This window comes from Pleurodeles waltl, chromosome 5 (genome assembly GCF_031143425.1).
Source record: "Pleurodeles waltl isolate 20211129_DDA chromosome 5, aPleWal1.hap1.20221129, whole genome shotgun sequence".
NCBI classification, from domain to species: Eukaryota; Metazoa; Chordata; class Amphibia; order Caudata; family Salamandridae; genus Pleurodeles; species Pleurodeles waltl.
Genome location: NC_090444.1, coordinates 477,139,040 through 477,155,261, shown reverse-complemented (window position 1 = coordinate 477,155,261; position 16,222 = coordinate 477,139,040). Strand labels below are relative to the sequence as shown.

Genomic DNA, 16,222 nt, shown 5'->3' with positions numbered 1-16,222 from the left:
ATTCCGTACTCCGTAAACGCCAAACATCCCTCCTTTTCTGTCAATTTGCACCATTGCTTACGCCAAAGACATGGCGCGACTCCCTTCTCCTCCATTACGGTATAAGCCGGAGTATCCTCTGGCGGTGTAGGCTCCCCCACACTCGCTTTAATGTACGTATCTCCCCTCAAAGCACTCTTTAATGCCTTGAAAAACTTCATTTCTGCGTCTTTTATTTTGTTTAGAATCTAATCAGGAAGTGACTTTAATTCCCAGAACACTCTTTGCCAACTTTCTCAACCAATTGCCCCTCACGGACATCTGCCAATCCGTGAGTGACCCCTCTCAGCAACTGACCTATCCTAGCGTGGCTCCAATGACGTCACACTCACACACACTGCAGCTGACAAAGTCTTGCGGCTTATCCTCCTCACACTAGATTCATACAAAACAAATGCAATATATTGCGAGCACCTTTAACAACAAACCCAAATTTGCCGATTTACTACAGGAAGGGTAACACAATCGCTTCAGAACTTTACAGAGATTTCACTTGAAGCCTCAGCCGCTACTCTCTCCTTCTCAGATCCCGCACTGGCAAGCAGAATTTGACCCGCTAATTCTACTCTCAACTTGTCAATGGCTCGTCCTAGTGCACTTTAGAACTTGCCAAATCTCCATCGAAGTTTGCATTCACACACTTTGACTCAAACTCGACTTGTCAACCACGCCCGATTGACCTATTAAACTGCACAAATTACAACATAAACCAAGTGTCTCATACACTTATTAATATACTCCGGAGTATTAGACCACGATGGGTCCGTATATCACCAACAACCACGTGGACAATTTTTTTGCACAAAGCGCCACATTCACATGAAGTTCGATGACTTCCCTGCTCTCATACTGCGGAGTACGCACACTCCTACTAAAACATTACCTGGCTTAATTCTCACAAACCTCACAATTCACCTGCGATATGCATAAGCTGAGCAAGCGCAAATTCTACACCACACATACAATCACTAGAACGCCGAGAACATACCCAACTCACTTAGGCAAGCTCCAAGATTCCGGGAAAGTCATGGGGAATTTAGAAGCACATCATATCTCCAATTTGCATTATCTCGAAAAACAATTCTAAACAATGGCCCGTCGTCCTAGGGCCCCCAAAGGGCCGTAACCGTCCTCTGCTACCAGAACTGCTAACACGTCCCAAACTAGATAATTTACTCACTCTGGGACTCGTTTTAGGCTGATGGATCTTTTGACCCTGTTCGAAGTCTATTTAGGACGAGATCTCTAATCAACATGTCAATCAATGGATCAATAACCACATCAATAATCACAATAGCAAGTCAATCAAAGTAATCAATAACATTTAAGAAGAGTCGAAACACACCATGACCTTTCAGTCATGAATAACCACACCAGATTTAGCAAATTAGTGATATTTATTCCCTATTGATTACACTCTAGTAGCAAGTTTATTAGTCTCAAAACCATAAAACACATCAACATAGTTATAACGTGGCAATTCGAATAAGATTTCAACAAGGCAAAAGTCATGAACATTAGAACATAGTTCGACGTCAACATGTATTAACTTTAGCAGAGTATCATTAGCGCATTATTCAACAAAGCATAGATTCAGTCATTTGTCTATTTGCGTCATCCCATGAACTCCTTAACTGACCACGAATTAGCATTAGTATGTTGGACTTCATGCAAAACAATTTAGCAACATCAATTTAGAAAACATCTAACTATGGTCTCTGTCAAAAGAAGCAGTTGTTACCTAGAAAGGAAAGGCAAACAGACAATTACAATTTCATCATTATATAATTACCCTCCGTAATGGGTCAGCATACAGAGTCAGTCTTCCTCCTCAGGACATCAGTTGATTCGCCATCAACCAGGAAACTCAGCAAAGTTTAGCAAGACGAGGCAGATGAGGTACTTCTCTCATACGGAGGAAAAGTATACAGGCAGAACGGGAATAGGGTAAGGATGGCTTTAAGAATCAAACAGCAAAGTCTCTAGGTAGAATGACAGGGTATCAATCTAACAGCATGAATGGCTTCTTCGGGGTCATCTCTCTCTCCTCCTCGATTCCTCCTTGGGTCCGATAGTTATACCAAATTTGTTGTACAGTTCCCTAATTTCTGATTAAATAAGTTTTGGCACACCATTATCTCCATCCAATGGTTTACCAGTCGTGCCCCCCAAAATTGTCACTCCATAACAGTTCTCACGTAGTTTATTGGTTCTTGTGAATGACGTCTCCATCCAACAGGCAGAATGTCCGGTATGATTTCATGTTCATGTGGCCCTCTCGCATCTCCAGTCAGTAGTCCCATTGTCTATACCGGTTTAGGCGAACTTGTACCTGTTACAAGTCTACACTGTTGCATTCGGCAAAAATGTTCCCTTGAGCAAGTCGAATTTCATGAGAACGGATCAACCACGGTTACATACATCCTCTAGCTTTTGGAAAAGTACGAGTAAATGTCCTTCAGCAAGTCAGCACACTGTACTTTAGAAAAACACATTTAATATGAAACCGGGCAGCTAGGCCTCGACTCATGCTAACTAAGGCCTAATGACTAATTTGCAAAACCTTAACACATATAACTCGTAATACTAGTATAAAACCCATACATTAATTCTTCACTATTAGTCAATTTCATTAGTCACCTTATACATTGGTGGGCACTCCCCGTGGGCACATTTCGAACACACGTTTAGTAAGGCACATTAATACATTTTCTTTGCCGCATTATTATGCATTAGTTCATGTCATGTTAATTTTCATTATAAGAGCTACGCTCTCACATCTGTGTCAAGTCTACCATAGGCATTGTAGGTGTCTGTGTCAAGTCTAGCATAGGTAATATCCTTCCAATACAAAATACTATGCCTAATCAAACATTTCCCTCTTTGGTAGGTGTGCTGTAAGGTGCAGCACACATGCAAAGTCTGAAACCTTGAAGAAATAAAATAATTTAGCCTTTTCACACCTGCCTCACTGAGGCATTATTTGTATGTGGAAAGCCATGACTACTATATTTAGTAGATAGAGCTTTGCATCAAATGCCATGAGTGGTTGCATGGAAATGCCAATGTACCACCCATTGGTCCCCCCTCCTTCATGTAAAGTAATGCTTTCAGGCATCCACTCAAAGGCCCCATCTGATCCTTGCACTCACCACACCTTCACCAAAGAACTCCTACTGATCAGCAGAGCACTAACACCTATCCTCAATGTCTCCATCGACTCATACACATTCCCTGACACCTGGAAACTTACTACTGTCACGCCCTTGCTTAAGGAAGCATTGGTTGACCCAACTGTGCTCTCCAACTACTGACCCATCTCCCTATCATACTAAACTAACTAACCAATGCCTCACTGATAACCTCAGGAACCACCAACTCCTTGACGCCACACAGTCTGCATTCAGGCCCAACTAATGTACAGACACAGCACTCATTGTGCCACATATGACATCTACATGGTCCTTGACAAAGGAGACAGAGCATCTCTCATTCTCCTGAGCCTTCTGTTGCGTTAGAGTTGGTTTCACAGCCCATCCTCATCAGGCACCTGCTCAAGATAGGCATCCCAAAGCCTGCTCTTTATCGTATCAGCGCCTTCTTAACAAATAGAACACCAGTTGTCAGCCTGGCACATTACTCCTCTGAAGCCTACAAACTCATTTGGCAAATGCCTCATGTTCGTTGCTAAGCCCATCCTCTTGAAAGCATATGTGGTCCCTCAGGCCAATGTCATCTTCACACTTGACATCAACATGCTCTCCTGTGCCGATGACACAAAACTCTTACTCTCTCTCTTGAACAAGACCCCCAACATAAGAAACAATTCAACGCCTGCCTGACTGAAGTCACTAACTGGATGAAAGGCAACCATCTCAAACTCAACACCAACAAAACAAAAGTAGTGATCATGGGCAAAAACACCTCAACATGGGACCCCAACTGGTGGCCAACTGAACTCGCACCCACACCTATACCCAGCTCCCACACCACGAACCTTGGAATGATCAACAACAGCAAACTGGACATGAATGCACAAGTTAACACCATAACTGCAGCCTGGTTCCACACTCTGAAGATGCTGAAGAGGATCTTTAAATGGCTCCCAAGGAAAACCAGAAAAAAACTGTCATTTCTACCCTAATGTCAGCACGTTGGAGTACAGGTACACTCTCTACAACAGGTTCACCGAGCAACTCCTCAGAAGACTACAAACCATCAAGAAATCTGCAGCCAGGCTCATCCTCAACCTCCCACACAGAACTCACATCACATTTTAGGTGAGCTCTTCTGGCTCTCTGTACACAAATACATTCATTGCAAACTCCTCACACATTCAAAGCATTACACAACTTAGGTCCCCACCTACTGCAACAGTCACATCTCCGTTTACCAACCACCCAGACAGCTCTGAAGGATTCCTACTCACACACATCCCATGCATGCACAGATTCAGATCTTACATCACTCCTTAAGTGTGGAACGACTTCCCATTCAACATTAGAACCTTCTCCTCCTCTCTTGTTGAATTCAGCAAACAGTTGAATACCTGTTTTTTCAATTAACCAACCTACCTTATGTAGGGCTATGCACACACACCTGCTCAGCACCAGAGTAGTGCGCTTTACAAAGTAACATAACATTAGCATGACATGACATTTAGGGTGGGTTTCAAAATGGGGTCAGATGATGGAATTGAAGCTCTGGTCTCTGAGAAGGCACTACCAAAGATGGGACCTCTGTCTTTTTGGAAGACAGGGTAAAGTGCATGTCATTTAGGATGGCAATCACTAGAGCCCGTTGCTGGTTGACAGTCTGTATGGCATGCCAAAATACTGTCTCCTCGGAGATTCCAGCCTCTCAGTCTGGGACGAATGCAAGGGTAGAAGTGTTCATGCAAAGGAGACCCCAGTCCATTTCGACTTAGCTGGCTTGATAGGAGAGTGCAGGAGTCAGGTAGATGTTGGTGATAGGGGTATTGGCATTCACAGGAACAGATGGTCTGACTTGTGATGTTTCAGCTGCTACCATGAGAGGCTGGTCAGAGTCAAACACCTCAGAGTTAGATAGAGAAGTGACCTTCTGGCATGCCCTTTCTACCTCAATGCCACTGGGTCCTTCAGTGTTGGTGGCTCCATCTTCTGACTCCATGGGGGTCCTCCTAATGGTCTCCCGAAGTGTGTCTAGTGTCTTCCTTGCTTGCTCAGGAGGAAGCTGAAAGCAAATATATGTTCAGATCAGTTACACAGTACAGAGTGTTATAACACAAATAATACACATCAAAGAGGTCCTCGATTTTTACTTTGAAGGCTAATATTCTAAAGAATGGGCCTCCAATCTGACATCACAACGGTCCTGATTCTGAATTTTGTGGACCATTTGTGACATCACAATTATAATGATATCCCTCCTTCCTTATTACAAGCCTGTTATAGAGTATGGCACTTGTAATAAGGTGGATGTAACAGAGTTCCCATCGGCAAAATTCAAATTCAAACCAGCATTGTGTAATATAGTCAAAATTAAGGCACAGCTAACATTTATAAAGAAAGCTGAATTGTTTATCGGTCAAAAGCACTGTCTCCCATCTATATAGTTTGACAGACAGAACACTCCTTCACAAATGTGGCATACATTTAGTCTACAATATTAGAAGCGCCATACCCTTTAACACACTTGCATTATGGTAGATGTGTGTTCTGCCATGTTTGTCAAGTGGTATCCCATCTGCTAAACTCGAAATCATGCACATATTGTTAACTTTTAAATGTATATTTGTAGGCATCTGCTACCACACTTTTTGCACTATATGGCCCTAACCAAAACCCATGTGTGTTTGAATGCCTAGGTTGTACATGTGACAATACTCTGCTTATACACTTGCCCAGGACCTGAAGGTCCAATATAAGTGCCTGGTAGACCTGTCAGCCTTAGTGTGGTCCTCCCCCACAAACTTTTTGCCTTACTCTTCCTGTAATTTACACATGTATGTTACTACAAAAGTGAAAGTTTGTGAATAGCACTTTGTAGTAAGTTATGTAGTACTACAGTAGGACTACAAAGTGCAGTTTGTGAATAAGGCCTTAAGATCCCAACATACACACTAGAGTGCAATACAGAAATTGAGCTTAACAATGATTTGGTTTTACTAAAACAATAATGTAGTTTAATATTTAAAAAATAAAAACATAATTTCTGATATTGAATAGCCAGGCCCGATGCATAAACAATTAGGGTTGCTGATACCCTGCAACCCTTAGGGTTAGGTCTGTTAGCAAGATACACAGTACAGGTGCAGCACTACCCCTCAGTTCTTACATATTATCTATGACTATTGTTCCTACAGACTGACAAATAATCTCAGGAAATCAGGAAGCAATTGTGTCCTATCTACTTACAATCTAATGTTACCAGAGGTATGTTGTGCCTAATAGTGTGAGCAGGGTGAACCATTCTGGCTAGCAGGCACAGGCTACTTTGCAGTGCTCTTGAGTGATATATACATCACTCTATTTCAACTTCAGTGTCGGTAGGAAAATAGAGGTTTGTTACTTTTTAATATAACACTGATTAGTCCTTGCACTTTTTAAGACCAAGCCTACTCACTATTATGGGTGAGGGTACTGTGTTCCAGAGTAGTGTGTTACTATGTTGATGAGATGGCTCAACATACCATGACGATCGTAAAGAAAAAGGGCCCTCTGCTTACACATGGAATTCCATAGGCAGGGAAACCACATAAGTGTATTCACTCCTATGGCAAATCTATACATCACAAAAATGTATTTCTGTTATTATTTCAGTATAGAGAGTGTCAGTGTGTTATCTACCTGTACCAATGATGTATAGAGTTGCCATTGGAGTTAATATATTTTTGTGGTGTATTGAGTTGCCACAGGAGTTAATACACTTATCTATGTCACGATGACACCATTTTCCATTCCTTGACTTGGCTTTTGCGTATCATTTTTTCAAATGTGTTAATTCCATAGCCAGGATAAAATATTAAAAATAAACTCCCATAATGCATCTCTATAATAATTCAAAAATTAGAACTGGAACAGTTTTGTCCCAGTGACAAGGATTCATTTGTTATGCCTTGTACTACTGGGTATTTTTGGTCAGGCATTGTTGTGGTTCCAGAGTTATTATGTGCTATATGCTATGTGACTATGATAAGAGTGAATGGAACACAGTTGGAGGAGTAACTTCCTTGAGTATTTTGCTTGTTGCTGATGCATAGATGATGTAATTTGTGATCCAAATGTAATATCATACCTGCTTGATTGTCTTTTTACAATATGAGTTGCGCTAAGGAGAATGGCGTGACAGAGTGAAGACTTGTTTACTGTAATTACATTGAGAATGTATTGAGTTGTGACAGACATCAGTTAGCATACTAGTGCAAATTGGTTTTCATTATTTGGTTGTTAATGCCTGCTCTTCTATAGACACTGAAAGAATGCTGGGCAGCTGCATGTTTCATGTGGTCCATCAGCAAAAAATGTTTTAATCAAAAACTAACTCCATAGCAGGAGTTTGCTTTTGAAGAATAAAATAATAATGACCCTGACGCCCTGAGAAGTTTTCTTCCAGTGTGTGTATCTGGGGAGGGCATTTTCCTTTCTTTTTCTGTTTGAGACTCCCAGGCTATTCCTGGCAGCCCCAAACACAAAAAATACATTAGATTGTCCAGTCTGAACAGGGAGGATGGTCTTATATAGGTGCACCATTTTCTTCTTCGCACCACAGAAGTAAAGTTTCCACCAGCAGAGCCAGCAAGGTCATTACTGTTGGAAACATAACGGTCCTCCTGACTCCAAATACGACAGGCAGACCATCAGTTTGATGGAAAGTATACTCTGCCACATTTGTGGCAACTTTAATCAGTCCCGTGAGCAAGGGTTGCCGACTTCTAATCCTCCTAGTCACTCCATCAGCTGTTTTTATTATTAATAATGGAGTGCTGCTGCAATATTTTAGGTGCAGCATTAGAATGCACTATATGTCAAATGACTCCAGTTAGTGAACAGGCTGGACAGCTTTTCGGAAAATAGAATTTAATTCCAGTAGGTAACTGTGCATGGTTTCATAAGACAAAACTAAACTCAGCAAGTGACTATGAGCTTCTACAGCTGCACACAACTTACCAGATGGTCATCGGGCAATTGTGATAAAGAGAAAACCCAGAAGATGGTCAGTGGCCTCCATATCTCACATTTGGGATCACTTCATATGACCAACCATAGGGATTACCGTACATTTTTGGGAAAGACTGGACTCATAATCTTTGAATCAGAGCATCTTTTGTAATTGTGGTAGAAGGTGTTTGATACTACGTTAATAACTGTTGTTAAAGCATCACTTTTGTCATAGAGTCTTGGAATCTGAGCTAATGAAAATGTAACATCAGTGTAACATATGTGCCTCATAACTGTAACTGTTCAGGGTTAAAAAGCAAGGTGTTGGATACCAAACATGAGGGGAATCGGCCGGACCTTCACAGAGCTGGACATCTGGGAAGTGCCCAGATGCCAGTCCATGCTGTTCTATGGACCATTGGTTACTTGTGGTAGTATAACATTTTATATGCTACCACGGGGTCATATATGCTCATGCATATTTGCCTCACTGATAGTACAGTCACCCTGTCTCCTGGGCTATAGGAGGCCTGCCTTACGGGTGACTGGCCTGTACTATGGGCAGTAAAGGAACTCTGCCTGCACTTGGTGTGGGCAGAGTCTCACTTGAGCAACAGACTGCTCCTGCAGGATGGCATGGCAGGTCCGCAGTCTCACTTTTACTCGGGTCACACAGGGTGCACAGTTAGTGCTGCAGCTCTTGTGACCCCCTTACGACGCTTGCTCTGAATACCACTGGTACCAAGTACTAGGGACTTACAGGGGTGGTAAAGTCCTTGCCAATTGGCCTATGCAATTTGACATACAGTTTAAGGGAAAGAGCATAAGTACTGAGGTCTGATTAGCAGGCCTCAGTACACCAACGGGTCAAAAACTACAGTATCAAGCAGCAGAAAGTGGGGGATGACTATCCAAAGAAGGCACTTTACAAGAATAGGATAAGGATTGCAGCTTCTATTCTAAACGTTTTGCATGTGACAATATTTTCAATTCACATTTTCAATTTTCTGAGAGCCCACTAAAATGTATAACATATATGGTACCACATTACCTCAAAATGTTAATTGGTCTCAGGGTGTTAATTGACTGTATATGCACAGCAGTTCACAGTATTGGTGAGAGCACATTTTACCTCTGTATCAATTGCAAATTCATGCTTCATATTTCTTAAAGGAACAGCACCCAGTGGGGCACATACTGAGCCCTGGACCTTTGTGGTAGTCCAAGATCCTGAAGCAAAACACAAGATCCGGGAAATCATTGAAGAGGAAGAGGAGATAAATTACATGAAGAGAATGGGAGAGAAATGGGTTAATGACCTGAAGAGGCTCAGGTAATGTTCAAAGCAAGGTGAGGTATAGGACACTCATTCAAAGTCTCTCAGCTACTTGTCAAGTGGCAAGGTGCGCCCTGATGGGCCTTGGATTTTGGACACATTTATAAATACTGACAAAACCTCAAGTTGTAAATATCAGGACACAGATATCTGAAATAAACAATTGTGATACATAAATATCAGCAGATCGTTGACAAGACTATTGGTTCTTGAGATAAGAAATATTGTTTTAAATAATATTGATGTTTTTAATATTGTTTTAAGTAAAATAATAGTTAAAACTTTTGTTTTTTAATTACTTTAATTTGTTTTATTTGATATATTATTTTATTTGTTACTATTGTTTATATAAATGTGAATAATTTTATTAAATATAGCATGTCATTTTAAGTGATCTAGAATGTTTTTGTTTGATTTTTAATAGTAATTTATAGTGTCCTCGTGGGTTGTATGGTTTGTAAGGGATAGGGTGAGAAGTCAATTAAATAGTAATTAATTATCAGGTATTTTTATCTTTTTTTTAAATATATGACTGATATTTATTATGCAAATTATGTAATGCTGATTTATTTTTGTTATATGTCATAATATTATGTTATATGGTCTTTGTGGGCTGTTTGGTTTGCTGTGGTCTAGGTTGAGTAAGTAAAAAAGTCATAGTTAATAATAATGAATTATTAATTATTACTCAACTATGTAATCGATTTTTAACTATGCAATTTATGGAATACTTATTTAATTTACCTATATTGTAGTTGCTAGCTGCTAGGTTTGTAGATGTCTGGAGTGAGAAGTTAATCAAGTAAGAATTGATTAACAAATTATTATTAATGATTTATGTAACTGATTTTTAATTATGTAAAGTATGGAATACTGATCAATTTAACTTATATTTTAGTTGAAGGATGCTAGGTTTGTAGGGGTATAGGGCGGGAAGTTAATTTGTTGAACCATTCATTAGTTATTAATTATTATTTGTAAATTAATTATTCAATTGCATTTGAAATATGTAAATTATGGAATATTTATTTTGTAATTATATTCTAGTTGCGGGCTGCTTTGTTTGTAAAGGTCTCGGTGGGAAGTTAATTAAATAATAATTATTGAGCAATTTATTATTAATTAAGTTAATTTATTCTAAATAAGTACATTTTTTAATACTTATTTTTTCAGCTATATTTTAGGTGCAGGCTGCTAGATTTATAGGGATATTGAGTGGGATGTTAATGAATAATTAAAAAACAATTATTTAATAATTGATAATTATTGAATAGTAAATATGGCAATTGATCATTTGTTTTCAGTTTTTTAATACATATATATGTTTCCATGTTAGCCAATAATTTTTATATTAAGAGTTTATTTTATTGCTACATCCATGGGGTTTCTCATAAATGCAATGTGTTTCAAGTGAAGTACTTTCCCTACTCTTGCTTAAAATGCATTGGAATAGTAAAATTAACCGCTACGAAGTCCAGCACTTTCCTTACTGTTGCTCTGTTTGGAGTGAGAATAGTAAATTTCAACCCTCCGAAACCCAACACTTTCCCTACTGTTCACAGACTGGACTGGGAGTAGTAAATTTTACCTCTCCGAAGTCCATCACTTTCTCTACTGTTGCGCTGTTTGGAGTGGAATTTGTAAATTTCAATCCAGTGCTTTCCCTTCTGTTGCACAGACTGGAGTTGGAATAGTGAATTTTACCCCTCTGAAATCCAGCACTTTTCCTAATGTTGTACTGTTTTGAGTGGGGGCAACGTCTACCAGAATTAAACCTCAAATTACAAGATGAGAACACTCAGTACATGTAGTCCTCGGTGACCACCACAGACCCTCTCAACTACAGACCTGTCCCAAGACTCGACACCACCACCCACCCTCGGGTCCAACCCAATCAACACTTTCCCTACTGTTGTGCTGTTTGGAGTGGGAAAGGTAAGTTTATCCTCTCCAAAATCCAACACATTTCCCTGCTAATACACAAAATGGAGTGGTAATACTAAATTCTACCCCTCCAAATTCCAACCGTATACTTGCGCTGTTTGGAGTGGAAATAGTAAGTGTTACCCCTTTGAAATCCAACACTTTCACTGCTGTTGTGTTCTTTGGAGTAGGAATAGTAATTTGTATCCCACTGGGGTCCAACACTTCCCCTACTGCTGGGCTGTTCGAAGTTGGAATAATAAATTTAACTCATCTGAAGTCCAATGCTTTTCATACTGTTGCACAGATTAGAATGGTAATAGTAAATATTACCACTCGGAAGTCCAACACTTTCCCTTCTGTTGTGCTGTTTAGAGTGGGGAGAGTACATTTGACCTTTCCAAAGTCCAAAACTTCCTGTACTGTTGCACAGACTGGAGTGGGAATATCACTCTGAGGTTCAACCCTTTCCCTGCTGTTGTGTGGTTTGGAGTGGGAATAGTAAATGTTACCTCTCTGAAATTCAACACTTTCCCTGCTGTTGCACAGACCTGAGTGAGAAGAGTAAATTTTACGCCTCCAAAGTCCAACACCTTCCCTACTGTTGCACTCTTTGGAGTGGGACTAGTACATTTTACCCTTCCAAAATCCAATGCTTTCTCTACTGTTGCAAAGGCTGGAGTAGGAATAGTGCATTTTACCCCACTAAATGTGAACACTTTCTCTACTGTTGCACTGTTTTGATTGGGAGCAGTAAACTGAACCCCCCCCCCTGAAACTCAGCTCTTTTCCCTGCTGTTGCACAGACTGGAGTGGAAATAGTAAATGTTACCATTCCGAACTTTAACACTTTTCTTGTTGTTCTGCTATTTCGAGTGGAAAAAGTAAATGTTACCCCTCCGAAATCCAACACGGTCACTACTGTTGCTCTTTTTGGAGTAGCAGTGGTGAATTTAATCTCTTTGACGTTCAACACTTCCCTACCGTTGCTTGGACTGCAGTTGGAATAGTAAATATCACCATTCCAAAGTCCAGCCCATTCCCTTCTGTTGCTTAGAATGGAGTGTGAATAGTAAATTTAACCGCTCTGAAGTCTAGCACTTTCCCTACTGTTGTGCTGTTTGGAGTGAGAATAGTAAATTTAACCACTCAGAAATCCAACATCTCCCCTGATGTTTCATAGGCTGGAGTGAGAATAGTAAATTTAACCTTTTTGAAATCCAACACGCCTGTGCAGTTGCACAGACCGAAGTGGGAATAATAAAGGTTACCTCCTGAAGTCCAACTCTTTCCTTGCTGTTGCATTGTTTGGAGTGGGAATAGAAATGTTACCCCTCCAAAATCCAACACTGTCACTACTGTTGTGCTGTTTGGTGTATGACTAGTAAATGTAATCCCTCCAAAGTCCAATACCTTCCCTACTGTTGTTCAGACTGGAGATGGAATACTAAATTTCACCCCTTTGAAGTCCAGCACTTTCCCTTCTGTTGCTTAGACTGAAATGGAATGGTAAATTTAACCCCTCCGAAGTTCAAAATGTTCCCTACTGCTGTGCTATTTGGAGTGGGAACAGTAAATATAACCTCTTCGAAGTCCAATGCTTCCTGTATTGTTGCACAGATTAGAGTGGGATTAATAAATGTAACCCTTCAGAAATCCAACACTTTCCCTGCTATTGCACAGATTGGAGTGGGAATAGTAAATTTAACCTGATCAAAGACCAACACCTTCCCTACTGTTGCACTGTTTGGAGTGGGAATAGTACTTTTAGCCCTCCAAAATCCAAAGCTTTCCCTACTGTTGCACAGGCCAGGGTGGGAATAGTACATTTAACGCCTCTGAAATCCAATGCATGTCCCTGTGTTTGCATAGCCTGGAGTGCTAATATTACATTTTATCTCTCTGAAATCCAACACTTTCCTTGCTGCTGTGCTATTTGCAGTGGAAATAGTAAATGTTACCCCTCTGACATCCAAGACTGTCACTACTGTTGCACTGTTTGGTGTGAGACTAGTACATTTAATCCCTCTGAAGTCCATCACTTTCGCTTCTGTTGCTTAGACTGGAGTAGGAATAGTACATTTAACTCCTCTAAAGTCTTATGCTTTCCTTACTGTTGCACTGATTGGAGTAGGAATAGTAAATCTAACTGCTCGGAAGTCCAATACTTTCCATACTGTAGCTGTGACTGGAGTAAAAATAATAAATCTAACCCCTCAGAAGTCCAAGATTTTCCCTGCAGTTGCATAAACTAGAGTGGGGATAGTATATTTAATATTGTTAGACTACAATAGCTTTAATAGTATTGGTTAAGTAGATTTTGTACACTTAATTGTTTGTCTTTTATATTTTATATTTATTTGTTTTTATTTTTAAATTTATTTGAATGTTTATAGTATTTTAGTAAATGTGTTTTGGGGGTTTTACATTTTAAATATTTTATTGATTGCCTACATCAATTAATATTTTTTCTTATTGAATTGTTTATATTTGTATGGGTTTATTGTGTATGTGTTATAGATACATTTTCTTCAGACAAGGACTGTTGAGAATAACAAGCCTCATTACAAGGTGGTAGATGGGAACAAACCATGATGAATAAATAAAGGCATCACTAACATCCATTCAGTGTTTCAGAGTGCAAGTGTAGCATGATTTAAACAATTAAAAAAATGTTAGCTCAAACAACAGGGATTACTGTAAGGAGGGAATGAGAGGGAGAAAAAGAAATAGGAGAAGGGTGGGAGGAAGATGGGAGGGAAGTGGATGTGGACTCCTCCATGGTCCCTTCTCCTGGTTTAGAGCCTGAGGTGGTTATATTCATTTGTGTGGACACAGGGATCCATACAGAACAGAATAGAAAGGTTAGGGTCCAACCGTGTGGGAGGATCATGGTAGCGCTTCAGCCAGGTCAGAGGCATAGCGAATGGACCATACAGGAGAATGGGGGGATGGGTAGGAGGGATGGAGTGAAGGAGGCCCTGAGCGTCACTATCAAATCTTTGAGTTCAGGGTGCGGCTACAGGACACAAGCCCCTTAGACAGTGGGGTTGGTGCCCACAAAGGATGACCAGATCTTGGAGTAGATTTTCTTGCACTCTGTATTAGATCTGTTCATACAAGGAGGCTATTCTGTACATTTCTGTTATCCATTCATAATGGGTGAGGGGTTGGAGCGATCTCCAATGATGAAGGATGCAGATCTTTGCCAAAGTGAGCGCTCTGGCTAGTCAGCGTCTCTCGTGGGTGGTGAGGGTAGGTGAGTCATCCATGTTATGTAAAATGATCAATTGTCACGGAAAGGGCAGAGGCAAATGCAGGGCCTCATTAACAGTAAATACCACATCCCTCCAAAATTGCCTGATTAGGGGGCAGTCACTAAGAATGTGGGCTGTGGTACAGTATGTTTGGCCAGGTCTCCAACATTTGAAATGGTGACGTAGGTCTGCTGAATGAAGTTTATGTGGGATCCAGTACCATACTCATAATGTTTTGAAAAGACATAGTTTCATTCTGTTTTCCTGGACTTTTTTGTCCGGTTCCTCCACAAGTGTAGCCCTGTCAGGTTCAGTATAGTCTATTTACAAGACCCTCTGGCAGCATTCTCACACTGTGGTAACATGTGGTTTAGCATATAGGAGGGTCACTAACATATTGTATAATCCTGACATCACACCCTGGTGCAACCCCCAATGTGCCAGGTTATATTCTACAGGAGTGTCATCTATATCCCATTGGAGAATTTTGTCAAGCTGTTGAGCTTCAACTTTGCACCATGGTTTTTGATCTTTGTTGGTAGCTAACTTAAGATCATTCAATGCACTTAAGCAATTTAGTACTGTGGGGCCCCCAGTTTATTATGTATTACGTGTGGTTCTGGTTTGTCAAGGTCCGGTTATATTTTAATTGTACGTTTTATAATACCATTGTGGGAATGCATTTTACTGAAGTTTGAGTGTATAAATTATTGAGTATTTTAGTATGTATTTAATTTCTGATTGCAAATGTATAATTGTTTCTTTTTTGTTTTAATTGTATGGGATTATTTTATTATCTGTACAATAAACTATTCATCTATATCCCATAGGAGTGGACCCAGGCAATCTCACAAGCACTGTCATAGTTGGACATATCCTCACCAGTGTTGAGCGGGTAGTTTGAATTTGTCTAATAGTGGATGTCTCCATGCAAAATTAGCTGGTCAAGTGTCAGTATGCCCGCTTTGCCCTGGCAGTAGATTATTGCTTGTGGATCCAGTGAGCTCTTTGTAATTACATAGGTGGGTCGAAGGAGAGGCCTGTAAGGCAGAGTATCAGATCTGAAGGAAATTATTTATGTGTCCTACTTCCATGTTCTTGGGGAAAATGTAAAAGTTGATGTTGTCCCATTTGGCTCTGTCCTTCAAGTCCATCAGTTTGTTGCTGACGTGTCATATGTCGTCGTCCCAGTAGTTGGAGTGTTCTGACTTACTCTCCAAAATGGACACCCTTTTTCCAAGCCCTTCATACGTCCATGAAAAAGTCCAATCTCAGAGCAGATTTTGACCTCAGTTGAGAGATCAGAGATTTTACAATCCTTGGTGTCCAGTCTTGCTCCCACTACTGTAATTTCTTGCAGGAAGCCTCCATGGTTGTGTTGGGAGGCATCACTGGCTCTGTTGGTTTGCTTCCTCCCACCATTCCTATAAAGAGTAGTTGCTGCGTGGCCTCACCAGATGCCATCACCCAGAGTGTGTTATAGGAAACGGGAGAGTGAGTGAGGTGCCCAGCTCTGGTGATGCAGG

At 40.4% G+C, this 16,222-nt stretch overlaps 1 protein-coding gene across 1 annotated transcript in view; it reads left to right on the top strand.

Annotated features, from left to right (window-relative positions):
* The window catches only part of IYD (iodotyrosine deiodinase), a 217,439-nt gene that overhangs the window by 163,778 nt on the left and 37,439 nt on the right, over nucleotides 1-16,222 (top strand). Inside the window, exon 3 of the mRNA XM_069234296.1 lies at nucleotides 9,354-9,513. Coding sequence (XP_069090397.1) covers nucleotides 9,354-9,513 — 160 coding nt within the window. The remainder of the gene's footprint in view (nucleotides 1-9,353; nucleotides 9,514-16,222) is intronic.